Source organism: Mustela nivalis (genome assembly GCF_964662115.1).
Source record: "Mustela nivalis genome assembly, chromosome: 1".
Taxonomy (NCBI): Eukaryota; Metazoa; Chordata; class Mammalia; order Carnivora; family Mustelidae; genus Mustela; species Mustela nivalis.
The window spans coordinates 122,461,143-122,481,003 of record NC_139020.1 but is presented as its reverse complement, the minus strand read 5'-3'; the positions used below and the strand labels follow the sequence as shown (position 1 = coordinate 122,481,003).

The window sequence follows — 19,861 nt, the reverse complement described above, 5'->3', positions numbered from 1 at the left end:
TAAACTTAACAAAACCCACTACTTATTTTCATCCATAATAAGGGAATTCTTTTTAGTCATTCTCAAAATGAGTGGCACAGTGTAATTAGTAGCAATTTTGTATTAAAGTACACTGAAGACGGGGTGCTTCGGTGGCTTCTTGGGAAAAGCATCTTGACTCTTGATCTCAGGGTTGTGAGTTCAAGCCCCACATTGTAGATCCTACTTGAAAAAAAAAAAATGGTGCACAGAAGGCAACTTGATAACCAGAAACATTTCTGAAAAGTAACCAAGTTCATAGAGGTGAGAGATCAGTGGTTGCCAGAAGTAGGGGATAAGCGGGGTGGGAGAAATGAGTGAACTGTTTTTTCATTTCAGTTTTGTGTTTTGGGTTTGCTTTTGGGCAGAGGGGGTTTGGTTGTTTTTTTTTTGTTTTTTTTTTTTTTTTTCAGTTTAAATAAAATAATTTTTAAAAAAGAAACCATAGATTCTATATTTATTAGACAAATCTTAGGACACTCAAATGCCCGTATCAGGAAGTGGTCATATTCCTTATACAGGAGTATATATAGGAGATGGTTATCTTTCTCCTGACAGACAGAATTGTAAGTAATTAACAAGAATCAAAAAAAATAATATGACTTAAATTATCTGCAGCTTCTTTTTATACTTTGAAAATTTTCAGTTATTATCAAAATATAATTTAATAAAGCAAATTAAACATGATTTTTGAAACTTCTTTAATCCTTTCAGAATATGGCATTTCAGGCTGAACAAAAAATAAAAGCCGATATTTTACGAAGCTTGAGTACTGAACAGCTATTCCGGTTATTATCAGATTCAGATTTGAATGTGCTGATGAAGACATTGGGACTTCTTAGAAATCTCCTCTCTACTCGGCCTGTAAGTAAAAGTTTCCACATTAGCTGCCCTGTGTATGCAGTACAAAATACTGTTCTCCTGCACTTCTCCCATCAATATCTGCCCAGAAGTGTGATTCAAATACTGTCCCTGGGGCACCTGGGTGGCTCAGTGGGTTAAGCCGCTGCCTTCGGCTCAGGTCATGATCTCAGGGTCCTGGGATCGAGTCCCGCATCGGGCTCTCTGCTCAGCAGGGAGCCTGCTTCCCTCTCTCTCTCTCTCTGCCTGCCGCTCTGCCTACTTGTGATCTTTCTCTGTCAAATAAATAAAATCTTAAAAAAAAAAAAAAAATACTGTCCCTTACCAAAAAGAAGTCAATATCTAGACCTGTCACCTTCATAGGTGATCTGGGAACTGCTTTACCATACAGCCACCTGACCCTCCACTCTTGCACTGCCTGTTCTGTCTCCCTCTCCTTACTCCATAGCAGATATGAGCCTGCCTTGATTTCTTACTTCGTTTTTACTTGGTTTGCTGGCCAGAATGTGTTTTCTCATATGTCTAAGTCACTCATCCCTGGGGCCTCTGCTTCTTTCCCTTTAGAGAATCCTTTTCAGTGTTATTCCGTAGACCAATCCCCATGCTGCCAATATTTAGTAGATTGACTCTGAAGATGTCAGTGTTCAAGCAGTGGTTATATATTAAAGCAGGAGAGGCTGAGCCTGTTTTTGGGGTCCCTCTTGTAGTTCCTTGAGCCTGCCTGAAGTCAGTGGCCTTCAGGTAGATGAAGAAACATGGGTGGTTCCTTTGTGCTTCACTTGTTTTCTGCGCCTTCTTCGTTCATTTGTACTGCAGGGTGCAAATGTAAATCTGTGCCCTATTTTCCATGTCTCTGGTTTTTTCCCCCTTCCCCCCTTTTTATTTATTTATTTTTAAAGATTTTATTTATTTATTTGACAGAGATCCCAAGTTGGCAGAGAGGCAGCCAGAGAGAGAGAGAGGAGGAAGCAGGCTCCATGCTAAGCAGAGAGCCCGATGTGGGCTTGATCCCAGCAATCTGGGACCATGACCTGAGCCGAAGGCAGAGGCTTTAACCCACTGAGCCACCCAGGCTCCCCTCCCCATCCCTCTTTAGAGTTCCTTTTTCTTTAAAATCTTTGGGTTTGAGGATTCTGTATTGAAAATATAATTCTGTATTTTATCAGGCCAAGTCTGTTATTTTTAAACTTCAAGTCATAAATATACACACACACAAACACACACACATACACACACACACACACATACACACACACACACAGAGAAAGCAAAATGCAATGTTATGCTATAATAAACACTATTTTTTGGCATCTAGTTCTATATGCTGTGGTTTCTCTTTCAAGCAGTTGTGTATTACATTGTTTAACTTAGAAGCTTTCTTTTCCTTTCTGTGATCTTTTTCTTTGTTCCCCAGATAATAACTGTGGATTTCCCTTGTTTTTGCAGCATATAGATAAAATAATGAGTACTCATGGAAAGCAAATTATGCAAGCAGTCACGCTTATTCTGGAAGGGGAGCATAACATTGAGGTCAAAGAGCAGGTATGTACTCCTTTTTTATTATTATTAATTTTTTTTTTTTTCCTGAGAAGTATCTTCTGAGTGTGAATACCAAAAAGGATCTTCATTAGGAGTCTCCTGAAATATTCAGATCTGTGAAAGACAGAGTGCTGAGATAAAGGTGCTATAGAGACAAGAAAGATTTGAGGAGAAAGATCCTCCACCACGCCCAAAACTATTCAAGAACTCTTCCTCCCGGAATAGAAGAAAATATTACCAGAGTCTATTGTTTCACCCTCCGTGTCATGCACTGTACACACTGTCCCTGTCTCTATAGAGATACCATCTTTGATCATCCTAGACTGAGTCCACTCTCTTGGATTCATCATTTCCAGCTTTCTATATCCACCATGTTCTGAACTCCTTATTCCTATAACACCCTGATAAAGTAATCCCTTATGCTGGAGTTGTTTTTCATTTTTTTTACTCTAATGTTCTTTATTCCTATCCCATACTTCTACTTTTTCTTGTCTTTTAGTAGGGCAGGTTTGGGATAGGCATAAAAATACAGAGGCTATGCATTCATCCAGGGACAGTTTTAGAATTACTTTTCTATATTTTCTGGGATTTATTACAGCATTTTAAACATAGTATATGTTTTGTCATAAAAAGAAAGGTCGCCTACAAACTTAAATTTCTGGTACAAGATCTGAGGCAATGCTAATGTTCAACTTTCTGACATAAATGTTAGCTATATAATGTGTTCACTTGAGAATTCATTGAGCTGTGTATTTATATGTGTGGAGGAAACTTGCTCAAGGTCATCAGTGGGGAGTTGAACTTAGAGTCTAGCTGCAGACCCGTGCTCTGCTTTCTCTGTGTTCCTGAATTAGAGTAATTCTGCAGTCTTCAGAAGAAAAGTCCAGGAAGTAAGAATGGTAGGATATAAGAGCTGTAATTGAATTTGTGATCAAAAAAGGCAATAGATTTGACAAAGTGGTTTTAAGGTGAACATTTTAGGTGATTTCCCTTAAAATTCAATAATAAACAACCATGTTTTCTTTTGAACAAAAATTTAACACATTAAAACTATAATCTCAGGCATCCTTAATACTAGGTTGAACATATCCATTATAGGAATACAACAATGAAGAAGATCCATTGCTCAAAATAAACTATTCTGCCTGGGGATGCTTAGGTGCCTTAGTCGGTTAAGTGTCTAATTCTTGACCTCAGGTCAGGTCTCAGTGTCAGGGTGGTGAGTATAAGCCCCACATCAGGCTCCACGCCCAACTGTTTTATTTAAACTATTTTACCTGAAGAGCATAAGAATGAATTTTGTCTATAAAATGGCTCACCTAGATAGAATTCCTCTGACTTGAAAAGTGAAGCAAGGCAAAAAGGTGAGGCAGGATTTGAATGAAGGCAAAAAAGAAAGGCCAACAACAGTAATGTGTTCTGACAGGACTTAAATTATACTCTTTCATGCAGATTTTGGTCATGGTCCAGAAGTAGGTGATGATGGGGAGGCTTAAACTGTCTGGTAGCTAGCTGGAAGTTTAATTCTTCCCAGACACTATGATAATTCAGCTTTTTTTTTTCTTGAGGTATACTGACATACAATAAGCTACATATATTTAAAATATATACTGTGATATGTTGACATATGTATATACCATGAAATAATCACCACAATCAAAATAGTGAACGTATCTGTTACTGTCCTTATATTCGGAAAAAGACATGTCCATTGTTACCAGTCTTCTTCAGCAGCATAGTGGAGTTGCTACCAAGTGCAACAAGACAAAAAGAAATAAAAGGCATGTAAATTGGAAAAGAAGAAATAAAATTATTCCCAGACAACATGAATGCCTATGTACAAAATGCCATGGACTCATCAGAAAAAGCTAGAAGTAATCAAGGAATTAGCCAAGGCCACAAGATAGAAAAATCAATTGTATTTTTAATACATTAACATGAACAAGTAGAATTTGGAATTTTAAAAACAGTACCACTTATGGTAGCTCAGAAAAAATGAAATACTTGTGTATAAATCTCATAAAGTATGTTCAAGATCTCCGTGCAGAAAACTGCAAAATACTGATAATGAAAGAAATCAAAGACCTAAATAAGTGGGGAGATACACCATATTAAAATGTCATTATTATCCTTTACATATGTTGTTGGATTCAATTTACTGAAATTTGGTAAGGAATGTTTCACATTTATATTCGTGAGAGACACTGATGTTTAGTTTTCTTGTGATGTCCTTGTTTGGTTTTGATATTGGTATTTGATTATGGAGATAATACTTGCCTTGGGACATGAGGTGAAGGCATTCCTCCTCAGTTTTCTCTAAGAATTTGTGAAGCATTGGTATTCTTTCTTAAATTTTGGTAGAACGTACAAGTGAAGCCATCTGGAACCTGGTCTTTCTTTTGTGGAAAAGTGTTTAGCTAAAATAAAATAAGTCAGTCGAGAAAGACAATCATCATATGATCTCACTGATATGAGGAATTTGTGAAACAAGACAGGATCCTAGGGGAAGGGAGGGAAAAATGAAACAAGATGAAACCAGAGCGGGAGACAAACCGCAAGAGGCTCTTAATCTCAGGAAACAAACTGACGGTTGCTGGAGGGGGTGGGGGTGGGAAGTATGGGGTGGCTGGATGATGGACTTTGGGGAGGGTATGTGCTATGATGAGAGCGCTGTGAATTGTGGAAGACTGATGAATCACAGACTGGTACCCCTGAAACAAATAATACATTATATGTTAATTTAAAAAAAAAAGTAGAGAGGGAAAACCTAGAATAAACGGTAGACAAATGAGTTTTATTAAATGAAATTTTCAGTATAAAAAAGATGTTTAGCTAAAATTTGTTTCTTTTATAGAAATAAGGCTACTCAGATTATTTTTCTTCTTGTGTCCGCGTTGGAATTTTGTGTCTTTCAAGAATTTGTCCATTTCATCTTTTTCAAATTTATTAACATAAAATTGTTTACAATATTCTCATTATCTTTTTAAGGTTATAGCACTCTTTGCAATATCCCCTCTTTTGTTCTTTATATTGATAATTCCTTTTTCCCTCGTCAGTCCAGCTAGAGGTTTATCAGGTTTTGTTTTTTGGGTTTTTTTTTTTAATCTTTTCAGAAAAGCAGCTTTTGGTTTCATTGATTTCTCCCCCTATTTTCCATTTCTCTATTTCAGGAATTGGCAAACTGTTTCCACAAAGGGCAAGATAGGTATTTTAAGTTTTGTAGGCCATTCAGGCTCTGTGGCAGGCAGCTACTTAACTGTGCTATGCCACAGCCTGAAAGCAGGTATAGACAATATGTAAGCAAGTAGGCATGGCCATCTTCCAGTAACGTTCTGTTTATTACACAGAGAGCGGGTTGGATTTGGTCCACAGGCCATAATTTGCCTCTCCCTACTCTATCATTAATTTCTAGTTGTTCACCTGAGTGTGTAAGCGTGGACATGTGTGTGTGTGTGCTGTGTGTGTAGCTTTTTTCTCTGCTCCCCTAGCTTATATGTTAAATTGGCTTGGCCCAAGAAATAATTGATCTGTTTACCAATTTTGTAGTAAGGGTTGTGGGGCCTTAGAACTGTAGCTCATGCTGCCATACTGTTCAAACCTGAGGATGCATGGGTATATTCTAACATTCCAAGAAGGGGAATCACTTGCCTGTCTTGCTAAACAAGTCTATTGTCGGAAATATTTCATGAAATCCCCCTCATATTCTGTCTTAGTGGTTAAGAGAGGGATACCTCTTCCCTAGATGAGGCTAAAGATGTTTGTCACTCCTTCCCCTCCTAGAGGCAGCCTTTTTTTTTTTTTTTTTTTTTTTGGTTCAAACCTCAGGACTCATTTTCTGATCAGTGTATTAATCTAAGAAGAATAAGACCACACACTCTTTACATTTGAGGCCTTAGGCCATAGTAAGAAAACAATCTCATCAATTAGGTATAATCTACAAGCTTAATTAGCTTAAGTCTACCAAAAGAAAGGTTAAATTTGGAGAAAATTACTTGAATTTAGACCCCATTCCCACTTCCTACCAGTATCTTTGAGTGGTTCCTTACTGTGCTCCAGGTTTCAGTTTCACTTCCACCAAGAAGCCTTCCCTGATCTTTGCAGTATCAAACAAGTGCATGTCATGCTTTCTCAGTCCTGTTTTTCCTCTGTCACACCACAGTGAAATGTAATTGTGTGACCGCTTCAAGATTAGGTAGTGTGTCTTATTCCTGTCTGCCCCTGATACCCTGCAGAGTACATGCACATTGTAGGTGCTCAGTAGATGTTTGCTCAATTACAAAGACTAACACTGGTTCAGTATTCTTTATACAGTCCTTTCACCTTTACGTTGCCCTCCTGCTAGTCTGGCTATGAGATTCCCAACAGCTGACAGGAAAGTCTCCCCAGTACCAATGTGGTGATTATCTTCAAGTCACACTATCTTGCCAAATGTTATAGTCTCCCCCGTCTCATTAGGCCAAGCTTGACTAAGCTCCTTCACACATTTTCCTTACCTTTCTGTTCCTCTAATCAGGTTTTTAAAAAGTCATGAAATCCTAAATTTACATGGTTAGTGGACCAGGGTACAGGCCTTCACCCAGAAGGTCATGAGCTCAGGAGCAAGCAGCATTTGGAGGTAGAGGGAGGGAGTTTCAGCACCTATGATGCTTCCACCAAAAAGACTACACTTTTGAACACACCTTGTTGGGTTAGTAACAAGAGCTTCTTTTAGAGATGAAATAATAACAATTCACGTTTTCCCTTTGATTGATGTACATAAGACATAGCTGCCTTTACCCAGTGATGCCCCAAAAGAAACTACTGAAATGTTTGGGTTCTCTTTTGCCTAAGGTAGACTTTTCTTGGCAGTAATGTCAGGAGATAAGAAATCAGAGCATTCAGAATAGAACCTGTGAGAATCCATGTGCTTCAGGTAGAAATTGCCCAAGTTCTTGAGAGAGCTTGCATCTGGAGACTTCAGAGCTTTCCTGATCACCGGCCCTTTGTTCTTTTCCAGACACTGTGCATCTTAGCCAACATAGCAGATGGAACAACAGCAAAAGAACTTATTATGACCAATGATGACATCCTGCAGAAAATCAAGTATTACATGGTAGGCCTTTGTCCCTTTCACTGCTCTGTGGTAGCTGCATTAAAAGGCTCAAAACAAATTGTGCAGAGATTTAAAAAAAAGAATAGACTACTCTGTAGCAGATCCAAGGAACTCTCTTTCATCCTGAGGAAAAAGAAACAGACATGAAGGCCTTGAAGCTTGTGCCATTTGGGCAGTATTACCACCCATTCATTGCCCCATTCCCTGCCTTCGTTGTTTCCTGATTGCCTCCTTCTTAATCAGTGAAGACTTGGGCTCTTGGTTTTCTTTCAGTGTATCCACATCCCTGTCTTCCCTCTCAAGGCTTCTATCTGATGTACATTACCTCTTAAACCCTCGGCACCTCTGGCACTTGTTCTTTGACTGGTTTGCTTGCACAAACACCTCAGCCACCTACTGCCACAGCCATCCCATGGATCTTGTTATCACCAGAAACTGCCCATTGCCAAACCTGGCAATCTTTTCATTCTGTCCGTGTCTCCTAGCAAAACCATAGCTGTGGGTGAGTCTGTCTTCTTTTTGCCTGCCTGTCAGCAACTGCAGAAAAAGGCATAGAACCAGCCTGATTGGTTTCGTGTTAATTTCCTGTTTACAAACCTCTTGTGGGTACTCAGCACTGCTTACTACCCACTTGTGATTCTCCTGCAAGCTGATACCTCCCTTCTCTTTGAGAATGGGTTTTTACCTTCTCATTCTTTAAACCTTGAGTTTTCTCTCCCTCATCACTCTTAGTGGTGACCTCACCTTTTGTTTTGTTAAGAGAATAGAAGCCACAGTCTATCAGTTGGCTCCCTTTTGCACCTTGAATAACATCCATATCCCCCTTGTGATGACCTATGAAGTATTGCATGACCTGGCTCATCAGTATCCTAGCTCCTCTCATTCTCCTTATCTTTGTTCATTACACTGACTCCTGTTCCTGGAAAAGGCCATGCATGTTTTTTCCTGTCTCAGGATCTTTGCACATGCTGGCTAATCTGCCTGGAACACTTTTCTCCTCTATCCTTCACGGCATGCCTTTTCATCTCTCAGATCTGAGCTCAACTGACAACTTCCTTGTGTGCTCTTATCTATGTGAGTTATTCATTGTTACTGCATTCTGCTCCCCTCGGAGCAGTAGCTCAATTATAGTGATACACATGTGTTTGTTTGTATGCCTGAGTGTAAGTTCCATGAGGGCAAAGCTTCATGTGTTTTGTGCACATTTTTGTATGTCACCTTGGACGATGCCTGGAATTTAGGATGTACTCAGTAAATATTTGTTGAATGAAAACTTCCTGCTTCAACAAGGAACTCTCTATCTTTCCAATACCAGATCCACGTAGCCTCCCTAATCTTTTCAAAGTTACTCTTGATTTCCTATATCCACTGAGATATACCTATTTCTGCGATGCTTTTCAGAGCCAGACTTCTTAAAAGTGTCTTTTGCACATGCTGTCTCCTTCCTCGCCTTTAAATTTTTTCTTACCCATTTCATCTGGCCTCCACTAACTCGGTCAACTGAAACTTCTCTGCTTAAGATCTCCAGTGACCTCCATGATGCCACATCCAAAGGACCATTTTCTCTCCTGATCTCACCTCACTTACAGCAGCCTTCAACACAGCTGACCATTTCCTCCTTCTGGAAACATTCCTTTTTCTTGGCTTTCAGTACACCATCCCTCCCTGTTTAGCCCTAGCCCCTCGTCTTTTCTCTCCTACACAGCCTCCTGAGGTCTGTGATCTTTGTTGCACAATGGCATTTTCCAGGGAGTTTTCAAAGATGATTGCCTTGTCCCTTTCCTTTCAAGATTCTGTTTAATAGGTTTGGGTTATAGCCTGGACATCAGGGGTTTTAAAAGTTCCCCAGGCAGGTTGCATGGATGGCTTAGTCATTTAAGTGTCTGCCTTCAACTCAGGTCGTGATCCCAGGGTCCTGGGGATTGAGCGCCTAATCAGGCTCCGTGCTGAGTGGGGAGCCTGCTTCTCCCTCTCCCTTTGCCCTTCTTCCCACTCATTCTCTCAATCTGTCTCTCTCTCCCCCTCAAATAAATAAAATCTTTAAAAATATTAAAGTTTCCCAGGCAGTTCTTATGTACAGCTAGAGTTGAGAACCACTGTTTTAGGAGAATCTCATCCACTCCTATGGCTTTTACTATCAACTCTATGCTTTTTTGGTTTCTGGGTTCTGGTCTTGTAGTCAGTTTTGATAAATAGAATAAGCATTACAGTATTTACACTTTCCATAGCATCGTCAATAGAAAGCACAACCACAGTAATGGTTACTGGCCTTCAAAAGCCATGACAATAAGCTTTCCTGATGGTACTTGCAGCTTTACAGATGCTGGTTCTTTTCCTAATGGGGGTAGAGGGTAGAGGAGCAAGGTAAGAGGGTCCCATGGAGGGTGTACTTCCAGACTTGTCTTCTGAACTCTGGACTCCTATATCCTCCTGCCTACTTTACATCTCCATGCACCTGTCTCATGCTTCCTGAAGTTGATGTTTAAAAATGAATTCTTAAATATCTCCCCTAAACCTAAATTTCTTCTCTCCTATTCTTTCTTGTCTTAGTACAGTGCCTCTGCCATCTATCCTGTTGCTCAAACCTGGGAGTCAGTATTTCTTTAGCTTTTTCACCTTATTAATCTGATTTATCAGCGGGTCCTATCAGCCTTTCCTCAAAACCTCATCTTGATTCTTTTTGCTTCTTTCTATCACCACTGTCCTCACCCTGGACCAAGCCATGGCATCTTATGCCTGATTGACCATAAAAGCCTCCTAGACGCCTTTGCACTGTTATCCAATCCCTTCAGCCCAGGTGACCTTCTAAAACTGTAAATCACGTCTTCACTTCTCACTCCTTAAATCTTTTAGGAGCTCCCTGTCAACTCAGAGCGAAATCTAAGTCCTTTCCCTAGGGCCCACAAGGGCCCTCAATTTAGCCACATCTACTTCCTTGAACTAATGTTGCTGCACTTTGTCTTCTTAGTATGCAGGAGCTCTACAGCTCCTTCTTACCTCAGACCCTTTCAGGAACTTTTCCTTCTTCTCAGTGCCCCTAGGGCCCTGCTCTTTGCACAGCTGGCACCTTCCTGTCCTTTAAGTGTCTGCTTAAATGTTGCCTCCTTCAAAAAGATCTCCAGTTTTCTCCACAGAATTTGTTTCCTTAAAAAAATATGTATTGAATGAACTTAACATTGTAAGCACTTATTTTTTTTCCTCTGTATAAGTTCATTTATTCAACAAATTGCCCCCATTCATGACCTGAGGTTGAAAGCAATGATAATTTTGTTCCATCTTGTCTTTGTGGAGCCTGAACTGGGCATGTCTTTAAAAGTCTTGGCAGGTAAAAGGAAAAGAGAATCACCAGCCATAGAATTCTAGTGAAGAAAGCCATGTTGTCTACTTTTTGTCTCTGCATAGTTGAAATATAGGCCTACTTGGCAAAATAAATACATCTCATCCTTCAAGAAACTGTTGAACATACTATACCATTGATAATTCCCTAGATATGCATGTTATTTAAAAGTACTGGAGAGTTTTTTTAATTGACCAATAGGAAAACCATTTATAGAGATTGTTTTACTATTGGATCCTCTGTTGTGTAGGAAAAAGCACTCCCTATAGCTAAATGATCCAACTTAAGGAAAGTGGTGGTACTTTTAGTATATAAAGAAAAGTAAGAATTGTGTTTCAGAGGAATAGGAGGCCCTTTAGCAATAGTAGAAACATTAGATGAATCAAGTAAAGACTCAGGTTTTGGGGGACAAGGCCCCCCAGATAAGGGTAATTTGAATCATAATCAATAATCAATGGCCAAAAACCAAAGCCGCATTCATCTAATTTATTGGCGCCTGGTGACCTGAAAGTTTCCTGATGTAGATCAAGCATAGCCTAAGTGTAAAGCATAGACCCGTCTGATGCCAGTTTGTGTGCATGGATAGAGTGATGTTTGCAAACTGCAGTTGTAGCCCTAGAGGTGTCTTGTTTGGCCTGTCAGAGGGTTTCTAAAATTTGAATGTGAATGTCTTTTGGCAAGTCTTCACTCCCCAGTTTACCAAATTTCCACCACTCTCTTGTCTTTAGCATAACCCATTTACCCATTAGTGATGAGTTTGTGCCCCTCAAGACATTTGAGTTTGAGGGCCTTGCTTTACACTTTTAATCTATTAGAATTGTCTATGGTATGTTACCAAAAAAATTCCTCAAATCAGATTGCCTCCATATTTTTTTCTTTTTCTGCATCAATTAGGGTCATTCACATGTGAAACTTCAGCTTGCCGCTATGTTTTGTATATCAAACCTCATATGGAATGAAGAGGAAGGTAAGAGATTGGTGAGATCTGTTTTGTGGAAAATTATGGGAGGGAAGGTAGCAGATGCCCCTGAGATCCTAGGTGCAGGCATCACTCAGTGGGTCCTGAACATCCAACCAAGTCACTTTGGTATAAGAATCCATATAGGGACTAGCCAGAGTTGGCTCAACAGTTAACACTGAGCCCCATCTTGAAGTCAACACTGGAGGAGATTACAGAGGATGGGGATAAAGGAGACCCTAGAGAAACAAGTGGCAGTCTGTGCCCTTGAGAGAGCTGGGGAGGAGGTTGGGGGATGAACTCGAAGAAGATGAGAGGTGGTAGTGGTTGGGCAGATTCGTCTTTCATTGTGTGCAGAGGGGCACATGTAAGGATTACAGGCACATAAGCTTAATGGAGGAGAGGGTGCCTTGGTGAGAAATGAGAAATACACTGTGACTAGGGAAGCAGTCAGTCTATAAGGCGGTTTCTATGGATCAGAGGTTCTCCACCTTGACTGCATATTAGTGTCACCTGAGGAATTTTGCACCAGACCAGTTTAATCAGAATTTCTGGGGGGAGAGGGGGTGGGTTACAGGCACAAGTTTGTTTTTGTTTTTGTTTTAATTCTCCAGCTGATTCCGATGTAGCAAATAGATGTGGAATAGTGGTGGTTCTCAGTGCTGGGCTGACTGCATAAGAATCACCTAGGGAACTTTTTAAAATGCAGATTTCTGGTTTTTACACCTAGAGATTCTGATTCACTGGGTCTAGAGATAAGTGCATGAGTGAGTCACTGCAGGTTCTTCACAGGAAGGAAAGACTCCAGGAGGATTATTCTACCCAGCAGCTGTGTCTAGAACAAAGGAAGGAGGAGAAATTGGATTCAATATGTAGGCCTAGAGACTAAGTATCATCCAGGTGCCAGGGAAACAGAGCCACCCCCAAGGAGGTCCTAGTCTAGTTGGAAGATAGAGCAGTATGAAGTTGGAACTGCCACGTGCTAACCAGGAGGCATTAGGAAGTGCTGGGAGGTCAGAGGACAGTGGAAGAGAACAGAAGGGGGAAAACAAGACCTGTCTGGAGTAGAAAGAGCCTGGGTTGATATGCCCAGACAGAAGAAATGAAGATGGGCCGATGGCAGTGGGCCTTGTGCCAGGCTAAGGAATCTGACCTTGACCTATAGTCCATGGAGAAATTAATCTATCAGCAGAATCCAGGATGGACTGCAGGAAGGAGAGTCAATGAGCAGAGAGACCAGTTAGAATGTTGTTAGAGGATCTAAGCATGAGACAATCCAGCTTCACTGGGGACTAGGGGTTTAGAAGGGTGGGGAGTAAAGGACCCTGGCAATGCTCTAGATTGTTGATTGCACATCAAGGAGACCAACTACCTGGGTCATGTTCCCAGTAACCTGTTAGCGTTAATCTCTTAGGTTCACAAGAACGCCAGGATAAATTACGAGACATGGGCATCGTAGATATTCTACACAAACTGAGTCAGTCACCAGATTCAAACCTTTGTGACAAGTAAGTATCAAAGTAAAAGGGCCTTGTATGTTGGATTCTTTTATGAAAGGGTTTAGCTTGCTTAGTAATTTACATTGCCAAACTTAAAATCTTATAGATGCCTTTTTTTTTTTTTTTAAGATTTTATTTATTTATTTATTTGACAGAGAGAGAGAGAGAGAGAGAGAGAGAGAGAGCAAGAAAGGGAACACCAGCAGCGGGAAAGGGAGAGGCAGAAGCAGGCATCCTGCTGAACAGGGAGTCCGATGTGGGACTCAATCCCAGGACCCCAGGTTCATGACCTGAGCCAAAGGCAGATGCTTAACTAACTGAGCCATCCAGGACTCAAAATCTTTTAGATTCTTGAATTCCCTTCTTAATCTTCTGTGAGCCAACTCTTGTCGCTTTTAAGTAAGAAATAAACTAATAATTTGCAAACTTTTAAAGGTTTTCATCTTATTGTGAGTTAACATGAGCCTGAGCCATCTTAGTGTATATCTGGAGAGAATCCAGGGATCATTCTCTTGATGTTAAAATAGAAAGGAAGGCAAATAATAAAAACATCCATTATCTCAAAATCTCACTGAGCGCCTGCCTTGTGTAAGTCTGGCCCAGCTGCTGAGAATATGACAGTGACCACTGAGGGGTTCCTGTCTTCACCATTTACTAGGAGAGACAAGAATCATAATCAGAGATCCCTCTAACCTCAAAGTAGCCAAAAATGTTCTTCCTGTGTACCCTTCCTCCTACCACAGCTTCACTCTGCAGCTCACTTTCATGCTCCCTGACTATGTCCTCTAGGCATACCTGCCCCTTTGCAATGTCACATCTTCATGCATTTATACATTCTGTTCATCTGGTTTGCCATCCCAGTCCCCTCTCCTCTGAATTCCCCATTCATTCAGCATATTTTTATTTATTTATTTATTTATTTATTTTTAAGATTTTATTTATTTATCAGAGAGAGAAGGAGAGAGAGCGAGCACAGGCAGACAGGCAGAGGCAGAGGGAGAAGCAGGCTCCCTGCTGAGCAAGGAGCCCGATGTGGGACTCGATCCCAGGACGCTGGGATCATGACCTGAGCCGAAGGCAGCTGCTTAACCAACTGAGCCACCCAGGCGTCCCAGCATATTTTTTTTTAATACTAACCTCCACCAGGGACTGTTTTAGGCATTGGAGATAAAATGATGAATAAAATTGTTAAAGTCATTGCCCTTGTGGAACTTACATTCTAGCACAGAAAGAAGACCGTAAACAAGTGAATATGTAATATGATAGCCAGTCATGAGACGTACTATGAAGAAAAATAGTAAGATGAAGGAATGAAGAGTAAGGAAGTTTCTTCTCAGATAGATTGGCCAGTAAAGGCCTCTCTGAGGATGTGACATTTGTGCAAACATCTGGATGAAATGAGATAGTCTGCCAGGTAGATGTTCAGAAGACTAGTATTCTAGGTAGAGGGGACAGTGAGTGCAAGTCTCTGAGGCAGGAATGAGAGTGGCATGTTCAGGAAGACTAGTGGAGCTGCTGAAAAATAAATGAGGGGTAGGGTGATAAGAAGTGTACTCCAGGAGGCAGTGGGGGGCAAGTGAAAAGCCTTGTCGGCCATAGTAGGAACTCTGGATTTTATTTAGAGTTTAATAGGAAGTCATTGGAGATTTTTGAGAAGAAGAGACCCTATCTGACTTGAATTTGTATAAAATCAGTCTGGAGACTCTATAGAGAATCACCTGGGCAGGACCAGAAGCAGGGAGAACAGTTCAAGGCTATTGTAGTCCTGTAGGTATGAGACGAGGGTGGTAGTGGTCAAATTCAGAATTCAGTCTGAAGATAGAGACAACAGGATTTGCTCAGGGATTCAGTGTGTAGGATATTAAAGAGAGGAAAGGAAAATGCCTGGAGTTTTAGCCTGAGCAACTGGATAGGTGTTACCATTTACCAAGATAATGAGAAGTGGGTTGGGATAGGGAAAATCGAGGGTTCCTGTTTGGACATGCCAAGTTTTGGATGCTGTTCAATATCCAAGGGACTTGTCAGGATAGTGGGGCTAAGGGTGTAAACTAGGAGAGTATATAAAACCATGCAGCTGGATGAAGTCACCTAAGGAAAGTAAGAGGAAAGAAGATAGGAGGGCTAAGGACTATGCTCTGGAGCCCTCAAACATTTAGGGGAAAGTGAAAGATCCAGTAAAGGAAAGGAAGGAACAACCAATGAAGCAGGCCTAGAGACCCAGGCACAGGAGTTGTCCTGAAAGCAAGAGAAGAGAATGCCTGGACAATGGCCATTTACCCTTCCCAAATCTTATCCGGTTGTCACCTTCTCCAAAAGGTCTTGCCTGACCCATTCTCCACCCTAGGCTTTGTCAGGGGACCCCTTCTGCCAGGGACTCCTGTAGCACCCATAGGACATACCACACTGTGTCATGGCTGTCAGCTTCCTTGTCTGCCCCACTGAAGGGAAGAGGCGCTTGGTAATTGCTCCTCAGGTGAATGGCTGTGCCAGACTCTGGAGCACACAGAGCAGGCTGGGGCCCTGCCTCCCTGAAGCTTGCCATCCAGTGGGTTAAAGAAGACAAATCCCCTAAATAATTGCAGCCCAAGGCTGCTGCTCAGGTGAGTGTCCCATCAAAGGCAGATGAGAGCCAGGCACTTGCTGAAGGCTGGAACTGAGCTGTACTTTGAGGACTGGCCTCCATCTCCATAGCAGCAGTAGCAGCTGCAGACCTAAATGGTGGGCTCTGTCAGCCCATCTCTCCTGGCTAAGAGCCAGAGCACTCCCTGTGTTTCTTTTCTCATGTTCTTTCAGAAATGAAAATAGTTCTGCTTGAAATCTTTTCTAGGATGACCTGGAGCATTAAAAGTGGCCTCATTAGCAGGATGTACAATAGGTTTCAGCCCTGGCCTACACTGGCTTAGATCTGTCTGGTGCTGTTTCCCCATATTTGTATGGCACATAAATTTTCAGCAGTTCTTAAACCGCATTAAAAGAATCAAGGTTTGAGCTACCCTACCTAGTCCATCTAAGGAAAGATGACCTTGCCTTAAGGACCATCTATCTGAAAGACTCCTTAGATATTAAGAGATAGCAAGAGAAAAATAAGTTCAGGCTCTCTGAGGTCTAATATAACAAATGTAGACATCCCCGGAGAAGGATTCAGGAGGAGTCTGAATTGGTAGTTCTCATTTTAGTCAAAACCCTCATGTGGACCTTCCCACAATGGCACGTGGAGGTCTGTTACCTAAAGAAGATATCTCAGGTTCCTTCTGTCCTTCAGGCTTAATTAAGGCTTTGTGATCTTTTGACTTTCAAACACTTACAGATGAGGTGCTATTGCCAACCAGCCCTTTCCACCCCAGGCTTCAAGGGCCTTGGGATTGTGAGGTGAGGTAGATGGTCTTTAAGGGGTAGCCTGTGGCATCCTTCATAAGCTTGTTTCTGTAGGAAAATGACCTTGTAGAATCCAACTTGCTTATAACTCAGAGACCATCTGTACAGGGCTTTCCATTTTGATGGATTAGACTATTTGCAGTTACTATATAGAGCCTTAGATAATTGCAAGAATATCTCTTAGTATCCACTTTTAAAACTGTAGGTCATATCCATTACTTGACCATAGAGACTGCACTTGCATCCAGCTTATTGCATGCCCAGTCTACCTTGGCTTACTTTCATCAGCTAATGGTAACTGAACATTTTACCCGTTTCTTTCCATAACCTACTGGGGGAGACCGTTGCTAAAACCTAACTTCCTAATTCCCACAATTGTAGCCTCTTGAGAAATGTTATTAAGCTCATAATTGGAGTAGTAAAGGAGGCCTCTTCAGTCCCAGGTCAAAGAAAGACACTTGTACAAGGATCAGGATGGGTGAGGCCACTGCCCATATCACATCTTCTCTCCAACTAGCTACCTTCTTCCCCAACCACCCTAACAACCCACATCCCCTGCTAGTCCGTGTCAGCAGGCATGATAAGAAGAATGAGATGAAACTATAACCTCCTTCCTCAATTTGAAGGCATTTGAACCATGAGACAGCTTTGGGTTGTGAGCTCTAGGCTCCCCATGCACTTTCTGATCAGCACCTGAATGCTGCTCCCTGGGTCAGTTTTCCTCTTAGCTTCCCAGAATCCTAAGTGTCATCCCCAGTGTCCTGCAGCACCAGCTAAAAACCTGCATGACAGTGGGAGAAAGTAAAGAATTCTGGATCCATCCTAGCCAAATGCCAGTTTTGAAGGGAAACTATAGAATGTCACTGCAGCAGGTGTAAGGACAAGAACAGCCCTTCCTAAAAGAACTTCAGGAAGAGGAATGTAGGCAGTGTGGGTTTGAGGTTGCCTGCTGACCACAGATCTTTGCCCCTTATGGTAGTCGCCCAGTTGTGCTCACTCCAATTCCCTTTGGGGATCTTTTTACACCTCCCCTCCCTTACCATCTTTGAGCCACAGGATTTTTGCCTTATTTATGCCTTGTTTATGAGATGATGGCTAACAGGAACTTTGTGATTTCAGGGCAAAGATGGCACTGCAGCAGTACCTGGCGTGATGGGAGCGCCCTGGGCACCTGCAAGCATCCCACATCCTTGTTAAAGGAAGTACAGGAACTAGCCTCATTTGATTCCTTCTATTTGCACAAGTCACCTTGGACTGCAGGGAGCTGTTTTGCAAAAGCAATTTGGTAGGCTTAGATCTCAAATTCATCTTGAGAACATTTTTTTGAGGTAGTAATTTCCTCAGAGGACTGTTGTGTTTTGTTTTGTTTTTTTCTGAGCTACCTGGACTCTTTATTAGAACAATCAGTCATTTTCCTTTGGACCTACAATTTTTTGCCTATGCTGCAGCCACTTTGTGAGTGAGAATGAATGTGTCTCTGCACACACAGGTGTGTGTGCATGTGTGTGCACGTGGGTCAGAATGAATGGATGTGTGTGTGTGTGAGGGATACCTCAAATTTTTCTTTTCTTATTTTGTGTGAAAATCTCTTTTCTACAGATTTTCCAGGGTTTAAGCATTGCTTGCTGTATAAAAAACTTTACTGAATTATATACAGTTTGAATGAAATGTTATTTTAAAAACAAAACAATTGTTAAGTGTTCCATAAAGGTTATGTTGAATTTTGGTCAGATGAATATTTGTAAGTAAAAAATATATGCATTTCTGAACCTCAACTTACATAGATTTTCTTTATAAAAAAAAAAAAAAAGAAAAAGAAAGAAAAAAAGGTTGGCTATAGTTGGCCTGAGTAACAGGCATGATATATGGTGCTGTGCAAAATAGTAAGCTAGCATCTTACTGCCGTCAATATCAGCAGGTACAGAGCCTCTTTTCAGCCTAATTCAATAAGCTCTCAGGCTTCCAAGTCAAATGGACAGGGTGGAGTGGAGTGAGGCAACAAATCATAGGATTTTTGAACCATCAAGGGGAAATAGAACTACTGATAGTGAAAGCCCAGCCCTGACTCTGGCCGGCTGCACTTGGCAGGAACTGGGCACCAGGATCCTCCCAATAGCCCTAAATCCTGTCACTGGTGTAACGGTCTCTGGCAGGATTTAGAGCCAGTCATGGAAACTTAGGCTCAAACTAAAGTAAGTCATCACTTCCTGGAAACAAAGTCCGATCACCTTGTGCTTCCTGAAACAGCATATCACTGTGAAACTAAAGAATGCTCTACACACTTATCTGTAGAAAGAAGTGAAGAACAGGATAGTTTAGAAAGCTGGTTTTCTCTTAGCTATACTCAGCTAATTCTACTAGTCACTCAGGACTGCTATTCAGTGTGCTTTTTTAAGACAAGATCAAAATTTGAGTAAGACATGGCTGAGATCTCCTGCATGAAGTCCAGAGCACTGAAGTTTGATCGAGGGAAAGGGACTCTCGCCAGAGGATGAAAGATGGCTTCTTGTACTGAGAGTGCTACTTCGCCCTTCTGCAGACCTTAGCGTGGCACCCAGCTCCAGCTTCTGGGGCGGCTTCAAAGTGAACTTCGCAGAGGTTGCTCTTGACTGTTTGAAAGAACAACCAGCCTTCCTTTCCCTTTGCTAAAAGAAGTTCAGAGGCATTGCGGCCCAGAATCAAGGTCTGTGGCCCGGAAGCTTGCCATGAGTGTGCACCACTGGCAGAGTCCCAAGCCTACCAGCCACTCCTGATGGGGTTGCTCACCCCGCAGTCACCCCATCACCAACCTGCACCTTCCTTGGAGGATTTAAATATGTTTGATTGCAAATGAATGTTTTTAAGTGTATTTAATGCAGTTTTTCCTGTTCTCAGCATGACCACCCAAGATTCAAACACAGAGATTTCAAAGTTATTTTTTTCTCCCCAGAACATCACTAATTTAAAAGTCTGTCACAACAGGAACTTGGGTTTTGTGTGGACGTCAGTGCTAATGTGAGAACGCCAGTTTAAAGAGAATTAAATTTGTTGGGAATAAAGCCTTATATAGGCCCACTCATTGAAACTTCTAGTACTGAGAAAATATCCTTGGTTGGCATTTGTAATACACACACTATAGAGTTGGTATTTAAAAGTACCAGGTAAATATTAAGGAAACCAATAATGAATTGCTGAGACAATCT

The 19,861-nt window shown here is 41.4% G+C and overlaps 2 protein-coding genes across 6 annotated transcripts in view; one reads left to right on the top strand and one right to left on the bottom strand.

The window, feature by feature from the left end:
* Positions 1-19,861, top strand: part of ARMC8 (armadillo repeat containing 8) — a 137,444-nt gene that overhangs the window by 96,504 nt on the left and 21,079 nt on the right. For 2 of the 3 annotated variants that reach the window (XM_082719347.1, XM_082719348.1), the window contains 6 exons: positions 733-882; positions 2,326-2,421; positions 7,415-7,510; positions 11,742-11,814; positions 13,220-13,313; positions 17,799-18,454. In XM_082719347.1, the coding sequence (XP_082575473.1) occupies positions 733-882; positions 2,326-2,421; positions 7,415-7,510; positions 11,742-11,814; positions 13,220-13,313; positions 17,799-17,832 (543 nt within the window). In that variant the 3' untranslated portion in view covers positions 17,833-18,454. Of the gene's footprint in view, positions 1-732; positions 883-2,325; positions 2,422-7,414; positions 7,511-11,741; positions 11,815-13,219; positions 13,314-17,798; positions 18,455-19,861 lie in introns of those variants that run through there. The other variant, XR_014308471.1, reaches the window with a different exon arrangement.
* NME9 (NME/NM23 family member 9) overlaps positions 703-19,861 on the bottom strand; it is a 45,231-nt gene continuing 26,072 nt past the window's right edge. For all 3 annotated transcript variants that reach the window (XR_014308478.1, XM_082719373.1, XM_082719374.1), the window contains 2 exons: positions 4,696-4,835; positions 703-880 (listed from right to left, as the gene is read on the bottom strand). Coding sequence is in view for 2 of the 3 variants with exons in the window: in XM_082719373.1 (XP_082575499.1) it covers positions 4,735-4,835 (101 nt within the window). In the remaining variant the exon portion in view is untranslated. The remainder of the gene's footprint in view (positions 881-4,695; positions 4,836-19,861) is intronic.